The sequence below is a fragment of the Eurytemora carolleeae genome, unplaced genomic scaffold (assembly GCF_000591075.1).
Source record: "Eurytemora carolleeae unplaced genomic scaffold, Eaff_2.0 scaffold1074, whole genome shotgun sequence".
NCBI classification, from domain to species: Eukaryota; Metazoa; Arthropoda; class Copepoda; order Calanoida; family Temoridae; genus Eurytemora; species Eurytemora carolleeae.
Genome location: NW_019396996.1, coordinates 41,153 through 59,794, shown reverse-complemented (window position 1 = coordinate 59,794; position 18,642 = coordinate 41,153). Strand labels below are relative to the sequence as shown.

At 28.8% G+C, this 18,642-nt stretch overlaps 1 protein-coding gene across 2 annotated transcripts; it reads right to left on the bottom strand.

The window, feature by feature from the left end:
- Positions 1–3,474: 3,474 nt before the first annotated feature.
- Positions 3,475–17,261, bottom strand: LOC111710897 (four and a half LIM domains protein 2). 2 transcript variants are annotated; one of them, XM_023485082.1, is made up of 16 exons: positions 17,182–17,261; positions 16,516–16,608; positions 14,493–14,528; positions 13,723–13,785; positions 12,554–12,608; positions 11,971–12,028; positions 11,368–11,437; positions 10,746–10,851; positions 9,878–9,940; positions 9,699–9,734; positions 8,792–8,883; positions 7,225–7,302; positions 6,059–6,109; positions 5,269–5,313; positions 4,351–4,430; positions 3,475–3,736 (listed from the first exon to the last, which is right to left on the bottom strand). In XM_023485082.1, exons 1-16 carry the CDS (start codon positions 17,187–17,189, stop codon positions 3,666–3,668), a joined length of 1,005 nt encoding a protein of 334 aa, XP_023340850.1. In that variant the 5' UTR covers positions 17,190–17,261; the 3' UTR covers positions 3,475–3,665. The 2 variants fall into 2 exon arrangements, with proteins under 2 accessions (XP_023340850.1, XP_023340851.1); XM_023485083.1 differs by lacking the exon at positions 9,878–9,940 and having other exon boundaries at positions 17,208–17,237.
- Positions 17,262–18,642: the final 1,381 nt, after the last annotated feature.

Here is an 18,642-nt window from a genome sequence, read left to right as displayed (position 1 = left end):
TTTAGAGAAAAAATGTTGCATGTTTAAAGTTTTAAAATGTTGGAACCTTCATCACAAATGTCGTAAAAAGTCTAAAAGTTTTTGTAAAACAAATCTAGCCATTGCCCATCTCTAAATATAAGATATTAGGCTAAAACTATAGATTTATAACAAAACAAATCTAAGAACACCATGAACCGTGTTTTCAAGATTTAGGGTTTTTTGTTCACAATAACCCTGAGACAGAGGCCCAAAGGAGTACCGCGCAGGCAGTGTTGAATAACAAGACAGAGAGAAAGCATGTGCGTAATTTTTGAACATGTTGTGACATTTAAGAATTTAGTAAAGTATGAAACTGAAGTTATTATCTTGAAATCAAATATTTATTTTGAAACTAAATAAAAAAAATCAAATCACAGAAAATTTATTTTTAACAGAGTGCATTAATAGCATTAATAGCCGGGTCAAAATGATTTTCTATACAATTGTTTATTTTAAACATTTTTTTTTACGAAATATGTCAAATTTTGACCTTGACAAAAGTTATATCCAAAAAATGAGCCCAAAACTATCCAAAAATGATGCAAAAACAAACGTGGTGAAACGATTGTTTTTGCATCATTTTGATAAAAATTTAAGATATTGCAAAGTTAATGAAAGCAAACTTTAACATAATAACGGTTTGAAATCTTGAAGTTTTGTATATTTTTTTTAACATTTCCAACCGGTAAACAACAAAAATTAATATTGAGTAAAATTGCTTTATTGCGTGATTAACGTGAAAAGTTAAGGCTTGCATTTTTGGGACGCAAAATAAATGTTACGTATATAATATCAAGATTTGGAAAAATTCAAATTTGAAAACTATTTTGATAAATACAAAACATGGCTAAATACGTGCGTATAGATAGTGGCGTTTGTTTATGAGAGGGGGGGGGTATATGACCTTACCCCCCCAGCCCCCCTTAGTTATTAAGAAGGGTAAAATAAAAGCTCCCCACCACCAAAAAAGCACGAACTCTGAAATCTCATGCAAAAGCCATTTACGCAAGGACAGTATACATTTTTTTTACATCTTCTACAACATATCTATATTAACCTAACATCAAAATTTGTATAATAATACTGTCGATGGTATTAAATTAAAAAAATTACAGTAAAACTAAAATAAGATGTTTTTGTTTAAGAAAACTCAGAATTAAGAATAGAACGGAACTCAAAAAAACTTATAAATCTTATTTTGTTTAAAGGTAATTTGATCTCTGTTTTTAATGATAATTACTACACAATATATACATAACACGTCTAATAAACTTGGAAATTAGTAGACAAGATATTACAAGTTTTAAAACTGAGTATTATTTTTTTGCTTTTTTCTCTATAATGTATATGACACATTTATTAAAAAAAAATGGTTGGATTTTAAAGGAATTTAATCAAACTAGGCTCTTCGCGCCCATCTCTTCTATTTAAATTGTGAACATGTTCTTTTTTTTACATTTTAAAACAAAGAAGAAAAAAATTTGCGGATTTTCAAGAATTCCTTGTGGTCACGTGATGTCCCACAAAAAATGTGGGCCCAATCGGTTCAGCCGTTTTGACGTTTATTGGATACAAACAAACAGACAGACAAGCCAAATTTATATATAGATTAGAAAATCATTGATTCTCAGAGTATTTCTTTGTAAATATTAATATTATGAAGAAGTCAAATTTTTTTCTTTCAATTTTCTAAAAACATTTTAAAAATGAGTTTTAACAGATGCAAATACATAAATGAAGTTTCAATTACATGAAGTTTGAGAAATACTTTAATTATTTCGTCATAACGCATTGTTTCGCCTTGTCATAATTACACTTTCAGCTTTATTTTTTTATGTAAAAAAGCTGAAGAGACTGTATATTAATTCTAAAGTGTGCTATTAACGATTAACACGAATTTCTTTTTAAAGTTACTTTGATGGTCAATTTACAGTAATCTTAGTTGAAATACTTTTTTTCTAATTAGATGTTTTTAGAGAACCTTTCGGAAACTTTTTTAAATTCGATTTAAAAAAATTCCACGGACAACGCCAGGTACTTCAACTAATATATATATATACTAGCTTGGGAAGCCAGCTTGCACAGGGTACTCATAGTTACTCACGCCGTTCAACCGCACTTGACCGATTTTACCGATAAACTAACTTTTCACTGTAAAAGTACACCCACTCAACTTAGAATCTTACAACCATAAGCTAAGAAAATTCTCACTGGCCTCCCTAGTTCTCAAACCAAAATTTGAGGCAAATCGGCCCAGGGGTTCCTGAGTTATGATCGGACAAATAAACTATATTGCAACTATATATATTACGTAGTTTTTTTATAAGAAAATAATCTTAAAGAAGCAAAAAAAACAATACTTTAAAAAGATCAATATTTAAAAATTTGTAGGGCAACAACTTGGAGTCTCTGCCATGGTACAATGGCAGGCGTTTATATCAATACAATGAAGACGACTTTTATTTTAAGTTTTAATTTATAACAAGCATTTTTTAAATTATAATTTTACAAGAAGCTGTTGCAATTGACAACTTTCGCTTGTTGTATCCATGCTAATTGAAAGCTTGGTACTTGGTAGAAATCTAAATTGAAATCAAAAGTCGTCTTTATTGTATTGATATATACGACGACGACTGTACAATGTTAGGGGTCTATATTCCTATTAAATGAACAGCTTGTGATTGTTTACATATATGTTTGTCTCTATGTATTTCCACCGGACAAAACAGAACTTTTTCAGAAGTATTTTTGATTTAAAATTCTTGTGGGAAGAATATTTTCTTTAAAAGTAAGTTAAGCATATGTTTACAAACAGTACACACTATACTGCATAAAGTACGCTGCTTAACATAAAGTAAGTTTAGCATATGTTTACAAACAGTACACACTATACTGCATAAAGTACGCTGCTTAACATAAAGCAAGTTTAGCATATGTTTACAAACAGTACACACTATACTGCATAAAGTACGCTGCTTAACATAAAAGGCAAGGTTATAATGCAATGAAAGTTAATTATAGTTGCGTATTCTCTGTGTACATATTGAAACCAGGTTCTCTCTGGGCGGAATTTGTAAACAAGAATAGATGCATCAATATTCGTTTAGTATCCGAGGAGGTTAAAAGCATTAAATTTTGATAATTTTGATAATTCACATAATAGTTTCCTTTGACCAGAATATTTCATTTATTTTTTTATGTGAAATATGGATTCCATATTAGGCTTTGAGCCTTTGACATCCTTCTTGTGTTTACATTACTGCCCAGAGACAGAACGCTGCATGGAACGAAAGATGCATACACCTCTGAAGTAAATTTCCTTGCATTATAACCTTGATATAAGGAAGGACAAGTTTAAACTTCTAAGGTAGTAGAATCATCTGACTACATGTATGCTGTACAGTGTTATACATACAGTGCAGAAAAGAAAGTTGTCATCATTGTCGTGATATAAACGCCTAACACTTTAATTTAAAATTATCAATATATGATTTAATGAATTAGATAATTACTGTAAAAAAAAACACCAGTTGGCAAATGAAATATTTGGTAGACATCTAATAGACTAATATTCAATCAATCAATTGATTCATCAACCAGTCAATAAATGTATTGATCAACCAATCAATCTATTCGTTGATCCATTATCCTGGTCCCATGAGTTTATCTTTGGCACAGTCAGGACAAATAATATCTTCTCCATCAGTTATAAATCCTAAAGTATTCAATCAATTAACCCTAATTCAATCAACCAATCAATCCATCAATCAATCAATCCTTCGTGATTCATATATAAATTAATTCTTCATCAAGAAAAATGATCCATTCTGCATCAAAGTAAAATATCTATTCTTAATTAAAGCAAAAAATCAATTCTTTTAAGAAAGCAATTCGTTACCAATTTTAGCAATCAATCCTTCAACCAACTCCAAAACCATATTATAAAAAGACAAAATTTATTAAAAAAATTTATTTCAAACTTCACAAAAAAACTTGTTGAGACAAACAGCAACACCATAAACCCAAAATCTAAGAATATTCAACAAAGCAACTGAGCACTTGTCTTGACCCCAATCTCTGTTATAAACAAAATTTCAGTTTGAAACATCAAAATTCAAAGGTCTTTGACATCAAGTTGCATTTGCATACATTATGAGGATCAGAACATTACAATTTGTTGGGGAAAGCATTCAAGAATGTTTAAGTTCTTCTCAATAGTTCTTTGTAAGAGTACATAAGGTTAAAAACATGTAGAATTCTAATCTAACAATGAATTAACTTTTGTTTGACGTGAAGAGTAATTAATTTATTTTAGCTTAATTTCTTTACCTTTGCCCGCCATTGATTTCTGACAGAGAGCGCAGATAAAACACATGGAGTGCCAGTGCCTTCCCTCAAAGGAGATAAACCTAAAATAAAGTATAACAGTAGTGGGAAAATATAAATTTTTATTTGATTTTAAATCATATTCTATTTCAGACATATAGGATTTTTTTAATCCATCGGGAGATGGGTTTATTGAAAATTATGTTTAGAAACAGAAGAAGTATCTCAAAATTCAAGCAAAACCGGTGTACATTTGAATATCCGAGCTGGGCCAACTTTTGGTGTCTTGGTTTGGACTGTCCCGACTGGTCATACTGTCTTCAGGCTGCTATAATAATTGAATTTGCATTTACTGAAGGGATAAAGGAAAATGAATTGATACCGAGCTAATGCTAAAGGGAAAGGGTTCGTATAAACCTGAACACCATTCTATTGTATTCAAACACTCCCACTAAAGTAATAATTTTTATCCCCTTCTTGTGTGAAAGATAATCTGATAAATATTTACCAAGAATTAATTACCAAGAATTAATTACTAAACCAAATATGAAGACAATGGGCTCTTTGTAATCATCTACTACTTCATTAAAAATATAAAAGTACAATAGGATTATTCACCTAAAAAACATAATTATACCCTAATTTTCAAAATCAGGATTATACCAATAAAAATTTCTCTGAAATATTTTGTTAAAAATCCCGTTTTTAGTAAATTACCCCATTTTCTTACGATGCAAATTAATCGAAGGAATGATGAAATATAATCTGTTCAGTTTATAAAATTTAACTATTTATTAAACTTATTAAACAAAATGCGGCTTGTAATTTGATTTTTTTTAAAACATCTTTGAAAAAGACATAGTTAATTGAATTTCTTAGTCAATAAAAGGGAGTACTATGATTATTTTGAAAATACCCAACCTGGTTCCACCCTGCCCTGTGATTGGTTGAGAGCAGCTAGCACATCTAAAATAACAGAATTTTTAAAAGACTGCAGGAGAAGAATCAGTCAGGGTCACCAGACAATCTTCTGATGCATTAAATATACTAACAACCAGATGCAGGACTGAGGTTAGAAGAAATTTCTTCACCAACAGAGTAGCGGAGAAATGGAACAAATTACCAGAATATATCAAAAGAGCAGGAAATATTAAAACTTTCAAGTCTTTATATGATAAAATACCGGAACAGCAGGAATGAGAAACCTGTGAGTAAAATGCTGGATACATAAAGACGTCATCTCTATCCTCCTATCTGGAACTCTGATGACAAATCTACAAGTATTCCCAAGTATTCCCAAATGATAAATATGTAAAATTAGAAAATGATGGGAACTATCCTAATTTATATTTTCAGGACATATCATAATGATAATGATGACGATGATGATGATAATGATGATGATGACAATGATGACAATGATGATGAATATGATGATGACAATGATGATGATGATGATAATGACAATGACAATGACAATGACAATGACAATGACCATGACCATGACCATGGCCATGACCATGACCATGACCATGACCATGACCATGACCATGACCATGACCATGACCATGACCATGACCATGACCATGACCATGATCATGATCATGACCATGACCATGACCATGACCATGACCATGACCATGACCATGACCATGACCTTGACCATGACCATTGCTGATGACAATGAATGATGATTATGATAAAAAATTACCTTTTTGCAAACAATTCACCAAAGCAGACTGCACAGTAAGGTTTATCCTCTCTACACCATTATACTAACAGTCAAAACAAATCCAACCGGGTAAATATTTTAGTCAAAATTACCTTCCCCCTTTTCATAAAAATTTTAAATGCACTTAAAACAGATTTTCAAAGATCAAGTTAAAGTTCTATTTGAAGGGTAAAATATCTCTGGATTTTTGGTAGATAAATTATTGAAGGATTCATTGAATATGCAAAGAATAACATCTAACGAATGATAGAAAAAAATTGAAATACCATGAAAGTAAACAATTTAAAAGTAGAAATAATATTAAATAAGAAAACATATCTATTATTCAACCATGTCAGAATGGATGAGTAAGGTAAAGAAAGAAAAACATACACCCAAGTTTACGTAAAATTTTCATAAATTTTTATTAAATTTGAATGAAAACAAAAAATAAATGTTTTGAATAATAAGGAAATAAATGCTTAATTTTAGTATGTGAGTATTACTATGAACTAGACAAAATGGAGAAGGTCAAATTTACGCAACTTTACTTTCCCCACATTGAGACCATGGCAATATACTTTAGTTTGATGTGACTATTTAAATTTACTTTAGTTTGATGTGACTTATTTTTACTTTCGTTTGATGTGACGTATATAAATTTACTTTAGTTTGATGTGACATATATAAATTTACTTTAGTTTGATGTGACTTATTTAAATTTACTTTAGTTTGATGTGACTTATTTAAATTTACTTTAGTTTGATGTAACATATGTAAATTTACTTTAGTTTGATTTGACATATATAAATTTACTTAAGTTTGATATGATTTATGTAAATTTACTTTAGTTTGATGTGACGTAGATAAATTTACTTTTATTTGATGTGGTATTTAAATTTACTTTAGCTTGATGTGACATATATAAATTTACTTTAGTTTGATGTGACGTATATAAATTTACTTTAGTTTGATGTGACTTATTTAAATTTACTTTAGTTTGATGTGACTTATGTAAATTTACTTTAGTTTGATGTGAGTTATATAAATTTACTATAGTTTGATGTGACGTATTTAAATTTACTTTAGTTTGATGAGACGTATATAAATTTACTTTAGTTTGCTGTGACTTATTTAAATTTACTTAGTTTGCTGTGGTATAATTCCTGCTGGCAAACTTCTGTCCGGCTAATTGGCCGTTACAGTGAACACACACAAAACATTCCTTATGCCAGGGCTCATTCCTGACAACATTTTATAATAAATTCATACAAATTAGCAATGTTGAAAATAATAGCATCTTATAATTTTATACCAATTAGCAATATAAAAATAAAATCATTTCATAATTCTTCACACATTAAAAATGTTAAAAATAACAACATTTAATAATTTTATACAAATTATTAATGTTAGAAATAATAACATTTTACAATTTTATACAAATTATTAATGTTAGAAATAATAACATTTTATAAATTTATACAAATTAACAATTTTAAAAATAACAGCATCTTATAATTTTATACAAATGAACAATGTTAAAAATAACAACATTTCAATAATTTTATACAATTCAACAATGTTAAAAATAACAATATTTTTGATAATTTTATACAAATTTACATTGTTAAAAATTACAACATTTTATTACTTTATACAAATCAATAATGTTAAAATTAATAACATCTTATAATTGTTCACACACACATTAAAAATGTTAAAAATAACAATATTTGATAATTTTATACAAATTGACAATGTTAAAAATGATAAAATTTTATAATTTAAAAAATTAACAATGTAAAAAATAACCGTATTTTATAATTTTATACAAACTAACAACGTTAAAAATAACAACATTTTATAACTTTATTCAAATTAAAATGTTAAAAATAACAGCATTTTATAACTCTATAAAAATTCAAAAGGTTAAAAATAGCAACATTTATAATTTATACAAATTAACAATATTAAAATTAAAATATTTTAATATTTTTATACAAATTAAAAATGTTAAAAATAGCAACATTTTATAATTTAAACAAATTAATAATGTTAAAAATAACAACATTTTATAATTTTATAAAAATTCAAAATGTTAAAAATAACAGCATTTTATAATTTAATACAACCAGAGCTGAAAACAATAAAATAAGATATCCTAAATCCAGATTGCTTAATCTGAGTATCCAATGTACACACTTTGATTTTATCCTTAATCCTCTCTTTTCAATTATATACTGTATTTAAGTTACCTTTGATAACAAATACTGATGCGATGCTATATCAATTGGACTAATATTAGATTGAAAATGTTTGCAAACCAGTTTTTCAGTCCATTTGAACATTAGATCATTAGAGCAAAATAAAATTTACCATGCAGGTTTTAAAGAAATAAGAAAAATATATTTATATAGAGAGTGAACACTTTCAAAAATAATATTCTAAAAAGGGAGTGATCCTGGCTAGATATGGTTCTAGTTGAACTGAGAGTGCAGTATTATAAAATAAGATGAAATAGATATTAACCTGAAAGTGACCCCTCCAGTTGAACTGAGATTGCAGTATTATAAAATAAGATGAAATAGATATTAACCTGAAAGTGACCCCTCCAGTTGAACTGAGATTGCAGTATTATAAAATAAGATGAAATAGATATTAACCTGAAAGTGACCCCTCCAGTTGAACTGAGATTGCAGTATTATAGAATAAGATGAAATAGATATTAACCTGAAAGTGACCCCTCCAGTTGTCAGAATATTTTTACATTTTGTACATTTTGTGGCAATCTTGTCCTCAAAACATCGAACACAGTAAATATCCTGATCAAATCAAACTCATCTTTTTACATATATATCTAGAGAGTCGGAAACTTATGAACCCAGATGCCAAAACTTTTGATGGCGCTAAACTATTTTAAGAATTAAATACTGGCCCAGAGAAACTTTGCTGTGGCGTGGGAGGGATATCTAAAAGGAAATATCTTAAAGGGACTGTAAGCGAACTTACAACTGATTGCCCGTTTTACAGCAGTACCCTTTCTATTGCAGAGAACATTTAGTAATTATCATAAATAAACCTAGAAAAACGACAATATTTTCCACAACATGAATTAGAGAAAGGTTCCAAGAGTACCGTTGTGATGGGGCATATTGCGATCTTTGAAATTACGCTTACAGTCCATTTAAAGTATAAGTTTAGATTGTTTCTTTAATTGGTCAATCTCTACACAACTTTCAGCTTAACGACGAGACGTCACTTTAAAAAATTTGAAAAAATTCAAATTCAACCATTTAGGATGTTTTAGTAAAGAAATTGAGTCTTTGTCACAAATTCAAATGTTTTAATCCCTAGATCTTTACAACCTAATAATGTAAACCTTGGATTTTTCAAAATTAGATTATCTGACATTTCAAATTGCTTAGTGTAAAATATCTAAGGCTTACGACATTGTGTTGCAAAAATACAGTGATTAGAAAATCAGCGTTTGTGGCAAAGACTCAAAAATAAGAGGGGTGAAATCTTAATCATGAACAATAGATTGAATCAGTTTTCCGACGCTTATCTTACAATTTATGAACATTTCACATTTTACATCAACAGAGAATTAAAAATGTGATTAGAATGAGTTTTTTGCCTTATCATTTGGGATGATGAACGACTTAGATCCAACCTAAAAATATGAAAAAAGTAATTATTTCTTTTTTAAAAAGTTTATATTTTCAGATTGTTAAGAATTTATTAATTAATTAACATAAAATATTTTTGTAAAGAGTTATAACAAAAGCAAATTTTCAAAGCTTTGCTTGTTAAAACCTTTATAATTAAAACATCTTTTGCAATTCCAACAGATGATGTTCTGCCATCAATTTCTTCTACCTTTGTTATTGTAATATTATTTCATACAGTGGTCTTCAAATATCGTGAAATACAAAGAGGAAATTAAAAACATTATTTTAAGATTGTAGATTTGTTTTAGAAAAGCATTATTTTGGATTTTCAAGGATGCAGGAGTTATCCTCATGAAAGGATGCAGGAGTTATCCTCATGAAAGGATGCAGGAGTTATCCTCATGAAAGAATGCAGAGGTTATCCTCATGAAAGGATGCAGGACTTATTTCATGAAAGGATGCAGGAGTTATCGACATAGAATAATGCAGAGGTTATCCTCATGAAAGGATGCAGAGGAGTTATCCTCATGAAAGGATGCAGGAGTTATCCTCATGAAAGGATGCAGAGGTTATCCTCATGAAAGGATGCAGAGGAGTTATCCTCATGAAAGGATGCAGAGGTTATCCTCATGAAAGGATGCAGAGGTTATTCTCATGAAAGGATGCAGAAGTTATCCTCATGAAAGGATGCAGGAGTTATCCCCATGAAAGGATGCAGGAGTTATCCTCATGAAAGGAAGCAGGAGTTATCCTCATGAAAGGAAACATGGTTTTGAACGTTCAAACTTAAAATTGATTATACTTGATTGTAAGTTCTCTATAAAAGTAACTTGCGGATTTAAGCTGGTAAAATTGAAAGCATTTATATTTTAAAGTTTAAGAACGACGATATCTTCCTCATTGTTCCTCAGAAAAAGGGTTAAAAAGTCCATTTGGAAAACAGACATGCCACTCTGCAAATGAGGGTCACTTGAAATTATGTCAACAATCCCTTGAATTTGAGTTGATTTTACCTTTGTTTTACAAACTTTACAATGAAAGCATGAATCATGCCACTGCTTGGACTTGTATTGAATTTTTCTAGTTCCAGGCTGGAATACTTCCTCACAACTCTCACACCTGGGACAAGCTCATGGTAAAAGCTATTTTCAAGGTCAAGGTCAAGTTCAAGGTAAATATCAAGGTAAAGGTAAAGGTAAAGGTCAAGGTCATGGTCAAGGTCAAGAAGAAGGTGAAGAAGAAGGTCAAGATCAAGAAGAAGGTTAAGTTTAAGTTCAAGGTCAATATCAAGGTCAATTCCAAGGTCAATTTCAAGGTCAAGGTCAAGGTCAAGGTCAAGGTCAAGGTCAAGGTCAAGGTCAAGATCAAGGTCATGGTCAAGGTCAAGGTCAAGGTCAAGGTCAAGGTCAATAAGAAGGTCAAGTTTAAGTTCAAGGTCAATGTCAAGGCCAATTTCCAGGTCAAGGTCAAAGTAAAGGTTAAGGTCAAGGTCATTGTCAAGGTCAAGGTCATTGTCAAAGTCAATGACATTGTCAAGGTCAAGGTTAAGGTAAAGTTCAAGGTTAAGGTCAAGGACAATGTCAAAGTCAAGTTCATGGTTAAGGTCAAGGTCAAGGTCAAGGTCAAGAAGGTAACCTGGATGAGAACTCTCTATCGTAGCAAACTTCACAATAACTTTTCTCGTGCTTCACGGCAAATGCTTTTTCTAAAAAAATGTAATCCTGGTTTTCTTAAAAACAGATATATGCAGTTTAACATTTTCTTAAAAACAGATATACGCAGTTTAACATTTTCTTATAAACAGATATACGCAGTTTAACATTTTCTTAAAAACAGATATACGCAGTTTAACATTTTCTTAAAAACAGATATACGCAGTTTAACATTTTCTTAAAAACAGATATACGCAGTTTAACATTGTCTTAAAAACAGATATATGCAGTTTAACATTTTCTTAAAAACAGATATACGCAGTTTAACATTTTCTTAAAAACAGATATACGCAGTTTAACATTTTCTTAAAAACAGATATATGCAGTTTAACATTTTCTTAAAAACAGATATACGCAGTTTAACATTTTGTGAATTAAATAACAGTTTGTGAGATATTTTATTCATTTATAAAATATAACTAACGATTTGTGAAACATATATATTTTATATGCAACAAATTGTAATATATATTGAACAATTCGAGAAAAATATCTGACAATGTGTTAAATATAGCTAACAACTTACCTAGTAAGGAGAGGGAACACCGGAAGCAGGTGAAACAGGATTCATGCCAATGCTGATCCTGTACATAATATCCTGTACATAATATACTGTACATAATATCATGTATATAATATCCTATAAATAATATTATGTACATAATATCTTGTACATAATATTCTGTACATAAAATCCTGTACATAATATCCTGTACATAATTTCCTGTACATAATATCCTGTACATAACATTTTATAAATAATTGCAAGTACATAATATTCTGTACATAATATCTTGTACATAATATCCTGTACATAACATCCTATACATAATATCCTGTACAGTGTACATAATATCCTGTACTAAGATAGAATTTCGTAAACTGTGATATAATCTCATAAAACGGAGAAAAAATCGTGAGAAAAAAAAATTATCTAATGAAACTTTGACAGAATCGTATTAACTGTGATAGCATCTTATAAAACTGTGACAAAACTGCTTCAAACTGTGATAGAAACTCATAAAACTTTGAAAGAATCTTATAAAACTGTGAGAGAATATTATGAAAATTTAACAAAATCGCAAAAAACTGTAGACATAAACCCCTACCTTATATGAAATATCTCTGGAATCCAATCCGATTTTATTTGTACACACTCGGCATCTGAAATATAATTACTTTTATTCTTCACATATGAGTCATGAGGTATTGGAATTGAGTCTTTTTGCCACAAACTCTGATTTTTATTTCCCTATACTTTGCAACCAGATGTTGTAGTTCTTAGATATTTAAATCTATGAATTCTGTTAAATCACATAATCTAAGTTTGAAATATCAAAAGTTCAAGATTCAGGGTGCAAAGATATAGAAAATAGAAAATTTAAGTTCGTGGCAAAGGCTTAATTCCTTTTCCTTTAGTTACAGCAAGAACCTGAGAACTGTGGAATAAGAAGACGATATTTAAGCATTACTTAAGCGTATTTAGGTCTGTTTACAATGCCCAATTTCTGTGTCTCATGTTTATTGGACTATTTAAAGTTATAACTTGAGCCTAGAAGTCATTTAAAGTTACAACTTAAGCCTAGAAGTCATTTAAAGTAATAACTTGAGCATAGAAGTCATTTAAAGTTAAAGATTGAGCCTAGAAGTCATTTAAAGTTATAAATTGAGCCTAGAAGTCATTTAAAGTTATAGATTGAGCCTAGAAGTCATTTAAAGTTATAACTTGAGCCTAGAAGTCATTTAAAGTTATAGATTGAGCCTAGAAGTCATTTAAAGTTATAACTTGAGCCTAATTTAAAGTTATAGATTGAGCCTAGAAGTCATTTAAAGTTATAACTTGAGCTTAGAAGTCATTTAAAGTTAAAACTTGAGCCTAGAAGTCATTTAAAGTTATAACTTGAACCTAGAAGTCGTATTTAGATTCTCACTCACTGTATGACGAAATGCTATGTAAACATTAAAATTAAATATTAAAATTGCAGTGAATTTTAAATTGTAAAATTGGTAAACAAATAGGTCGTCACACGTTTCTTTTTTTCTCAAAAATGAATGATTTCTGGTCGGCATATTTTCTTCAGAAATAAGAAAAATACTTTTAAACTAGAGATATTTGTTGAACATTTTTTTTCATTAATTATAAATGCATTTTAGAATGAAATTTTTTGTTTGGCAAAAATGTTGATTTTTGCGAGATTGTTTAGTGCATTTTCAAACCAAATGAATAAAGTCTGCGTGTATTAAATCTTAAAATCGAATTAAAAAACTAATATTTTACCTATTTGTAAAATTTTCTTCATAACATGAAATGCAGCAGGGGTGATCATCTGTTAGAACATATCTAAATAAATAAAAAATCCTTTATTATTTTAATATTTAAATATTTTGTCTTGTTTTTGTTGAAAAATTAATCGTTTCTCAAGTCAAAAAAAAGAAAAATATTATTTTATAAATATTTCAATATTTAAATGTTTATTTTGTTTTCAATATTTAAAAAAATATTTTAATTACATTTTTATTTTTATTATTATTATTATTACTATAGCTGAAGTGCCCGGCGTATCCCGTGGAGTTTTAAAAAGACATGTACTTAAAAAAAATTCGCCTAATTTATCCTCTGGACACCAATGGGTTCCCTCAAAAAATTAATTAATTATTATCATCATTATCATTACTAATATTATTTTTATTATAAAGCTCTTCTAAAACTCCTAAAACTCTAAAAGCTCTTTTATATTTGTATATTAATATGTTAGAAAAAACTGTCAATATGGCTGGACCAAGTTGGCTGAAATTTTTTTAGGGTGCCTATGAGTACTTGGATGGTAAAATGTCGGCTAAGAAAATTTGAAATTTCTTTCTTTAAAATTCGAATTGGGTTCCTGCAGTGTTTTAAAATTCGACGGGCAACGCCGTGCACTTTAGCTATCGTCATCATTTATCATTTTTATTGTTATTATAATATTTTTATTATTATCAATTATAATTATCATAATAATTTTTTCATAATGATAATTATTTATGATTTATTTCAATTCTAAATTCTACCTTTTCCCATTTAAAGATACGTCACAGTGCCAGCAGCTAAATAGTGTCAAAATGTTATAAATTCCAAGATTTTTATAAATAATATTTTTATAAATAATATTTTTATACATAATATTTTTATATCTATCTTTGTATCTATCGCGCTATCTTTTTCTCTATTGATCTATCTATCTATCTCCCTCTCTATCTATTAATTCATTTATCTATCTATCTATCTCTCTATCTGTCTCGCTATCTATACTTCTTTTTATAAATCTATATTTATCTATCTATCTATCTATCTATCAATCAATCTATATATCTATCTATCTATCTATCTATCTATCTATTTATCTATCTCGCTATCTATATATAGTTTTATAAATCTATATTTATCTATCTATCCATCTTTCAATCTATTTTCCTGTCTTTCTATTAATTCATCTATCTGTCTATCTATTTATTCATCTATCTGTCTATCTATTGATTCACCTATCTATCTCTTTAGCTATCTCCATGTCTATCTAATAATTCATCTATCTATAAATCTATCTTTCTATCTATCTATTTTCCTTTCAATATATCTTCCTATCTATCTATTAATTCACCCATCTATCTATATCTAAATTTATATATATCTATCTATATCTGTGAAAGCTAACTGTCACTATCCCCAATTTGACGTGAAAACAAACAATTTTAATTTAATTAAATTTCCTTCAGGTGACCTCACCCTGTCAAGCTTAATCTCAATCATTATGTTTTTATGCAAAAGAAAAAGCTAGAATTTAATTATTTATTTATGAGTTTTAATATTTCATAAACTCCAATTAAACTTTGTGATTTAAGAAGTTAAGAACCTAGAAAATGCAGAATGTACAATCATTGTGCATTTATCAATTTTCCAGACCAGCTCAACCATGAAGCGTCGCATTGCCTTAGCTTTTTAGCCATTCTAATTCAATATAATTTTGTGGAGTCCCAGATATTTGATTTGCATATAAGCTTTCAATTTTTCTCTTTCTATACATTATTCTAGCTTTATCATTACAAGTAAAAGTAATAGCGATACAAACATTTGAGATTGCTCGGTTCAATTGTTTTGATGTTTATTGAAAACAGAAATAATTGTGTAAAACCAAAAAGAAAGATTTTTTTTAATTATTGATTTTGAGTATTGTATTGAATAAAACAAATTGTCAGGCCCAAAATTTAGTAAAAAAAATACTAGAGAAATAAGTCAAAAAGGGAATTTTTATTATAAATCTAAATGTTTTTGAGTAAACAGACAATTAAATATCATTTTTAAAAAGAAGATCAATTTTAAAAAATAAAAATATTAATATGAAGAATGTAGAACCCTTAGTAAAATTAATTCACTTTTTGGCGGGATTGAAACATAATTTTCTGGCAAATATATCTATCTATTTATCTATCTATCTATCTATTTATCTACCTATCTATCTGTCTATCTATCTATCTATTTATCTACCTATCTATCTGTCTATCTATCTATCTATTTATCTACCTATATGTCTGTCTATCTATCTATCTATTTATCTACATATCTGTCTGTCTATCTATCTTATCTATTTATCTACCTATCTGTATGTCTATCTATCTATCTATTTATCTACCTATCTGTCTGTCTATCTATCTATCTATTTATCTACCTATACGTTTGTCTATATATCTATCTATTTATCTATTTATATGTCTGTCTATCTATCTATCTATTTATCTACCTATATGTCTGTCTATCTATCTATCTATTTATCTACCTATCTGTCTGTCTATCTATCTATCTGCTAAATCAGCAATATCTTGACGGCGAAGGTGTGATATCTGTCAATCCAAAAATCAAGTTATTTATCTATCCATCTATCATTATATCTATCTATCTATCTATCTATCAATATATATAGAGTTGTGCAAATAATTTTTACTACTGAGGATCGTCATGATAGCCATTATGTTTGCATAATTCTTTTTTAATAAAAATGTAAAGTTAAAAACTGAAATATATACATATATATCTATTTACCTAAAATGATTAAGATGCCACTCTGAGTTAAGAGCCCGAATATAGCTTCCAGAGAAAATAAGTTCCTCACAAAGTCCACAGCGAGGCTTTAACCTGCAAAATAATAAAATAAATATAACTAGCTGAAGAGTCTCGCGTTGCCAGTGGGATGTTAAAAACCCTAGATCCTGTGCCGAAATACCACTTATTTCATTGGCCTGAATTAATTCGGAGGTTATTGGCGAATCTTTTTATGTATATTTTCGATAATTTCTTCATCAATACAGTTTTAGAATACATATTATATTAAGCATACAATTATTTTCAATGTCTTTAGTTCATTTTGTTATTTCCCAACAAGAAATTATAATTGCCTTATCTTCTTATATAAACTTTTTGAAAGAACAAAACTATGTTTCATTTATCAAACATTTTATTTACGTAATGGTTTTAATAGTTCTTAGAAAAATGTATTTTTTACGTAACATTTAATAAGTTATTTTTATTATTGCATAGAATTGAAATACGAGAATAGTTAAGTCTCTAAATATCTATGTAATAAAAAGCAATTATAATTGTAATTATCTTGAAAACCCGATACATTTTCTGTATCGCATAATTATTTCGATAAAATATATATATATTCAATATATTCAATTCATTGTTCAATAAAAAAAACAGATAAACATCCTCATAAACAATGTTTCATGGACCAATTTTCATGACTCATGGACCAATCTTCAGTGAGGTCTGTTCTCGACTGCAAAATATTCCAGTATTGTTTTCTGTTTGCGTATTTTCAGGAAAGAGTTGGCGGATTAGTGTTATTCGAATAAAAATAAAAATTCACCAGAAGCTCTTTATCTTGGTGTCGGTATTTATTGAGAATTTCTGTTCTTTTGTTAAATGAGTTTTCTTTATTTTTTATCATTATCAACGTTTTTTCCAATACACAAAGCTTCCTTCTTATATGTTGGTGCCAATGCTCTGATACTATGATATATATATAATGGGTGATTGCCCTTTCAAAAATTGTCTATAGCAATAGGCATAAAACGTTCTATACGTTGGTCTTTCTCCTTCAGCCAGGGGAGCGATTGCAACAATATTTACTTTTGTATGTTTCTCTAAACGTTACGGTACGTTTGTGTAACATACATATTTCCTAGTAATTTCTAGGTCAAAGTTAGAGACAGAAGTATTATGTTGGTTAATTATATTTTATAAAATTTTGTTTCTCTCACATTAGCATGTTTTGTTTTATAACTGGATTCAATTTTTCTTTAAATTGGGAATGTTTTATTGTTTGTGATTAGCTCACGTGGATTTAACGTCAATATTCCAGAAAGCTGTGACTTTCGGTCACAATTTGACCCATTAAACATAATTTGTTAGCCTTTTCTATTAAATACTTTTTTGTTGGCATATGCTTTTTCAAATGAAAATGTATAAAATAAACAAATCCGTAAAGTAAATGATTATTGAATTAAAGACCAAAACTCGTTTGATTACAAATAGAAGAAACCGAATGCTGCTCACTCTAGTCCGGTGTGAGCTAGTAAACTATGAAATCTCTTTTAAGCTGTGTTAAATCTTTAGCTTGTAAATAGTTTAGATCAAAGAAAATACCATTTTGTGGAAATGGCATGATTGGGAATATTAAACTTTAGTATTCCTACCATTCATTTCGTAAATATTTTGTTAAATTACAAAGCATTCGTATCACAGTTGCTAAAACCTATTGATAGACTGTAAAAATTCCAAAAACTTACAATGTTATAAATGCTTAACAGTTTTCAGAATGGACCTATATGATGAATGTTTGAGGATAAACGATTTTGATCATTTTTTTAACATGGTCTTAAAATTCAGACACCCCCTGCAAAATTCAATTCAAAGTTAGAAACCTCAAATTTGTAATTTTAATCCCAGATTATATCTTGTGAGTTTATTTTAAGTATATTAAAATGTCCTACATTTAAAGAGATTATAAACTTAGAGAGAGGGGCTTTTAGACCTCAGCACCCCCCCTCCCCTGGATCAGTGATATCTATGGTTTCAAGGGATATATTAGGTCTAGATGGATGCTGAATCCCGACCCCCATGCAGAAAATATAAAAATTAGAACCAGGTTGATGAAATCAGAAG

Excerpts from the sequence above, each read along its gene's own strand:
- LOC111710897 (XM_023485082.1), bottom strand. Across the intron at positions 9,735-9,877 it reads AAGATGTTTTAATTATAAAG|GTTGGATCTAAGTCGTTCAT; the intron begins GTTTTAACAAGC and ends TCATATTTTTAG. Across the intron at positions 7,303-8,791 it reads ACTGGAGGGGTCACTTTCAG|GAATGAGCCCTGGCATAAGG; the intron begins GTTAATATCTAT and ends AAATGTTGTCAG.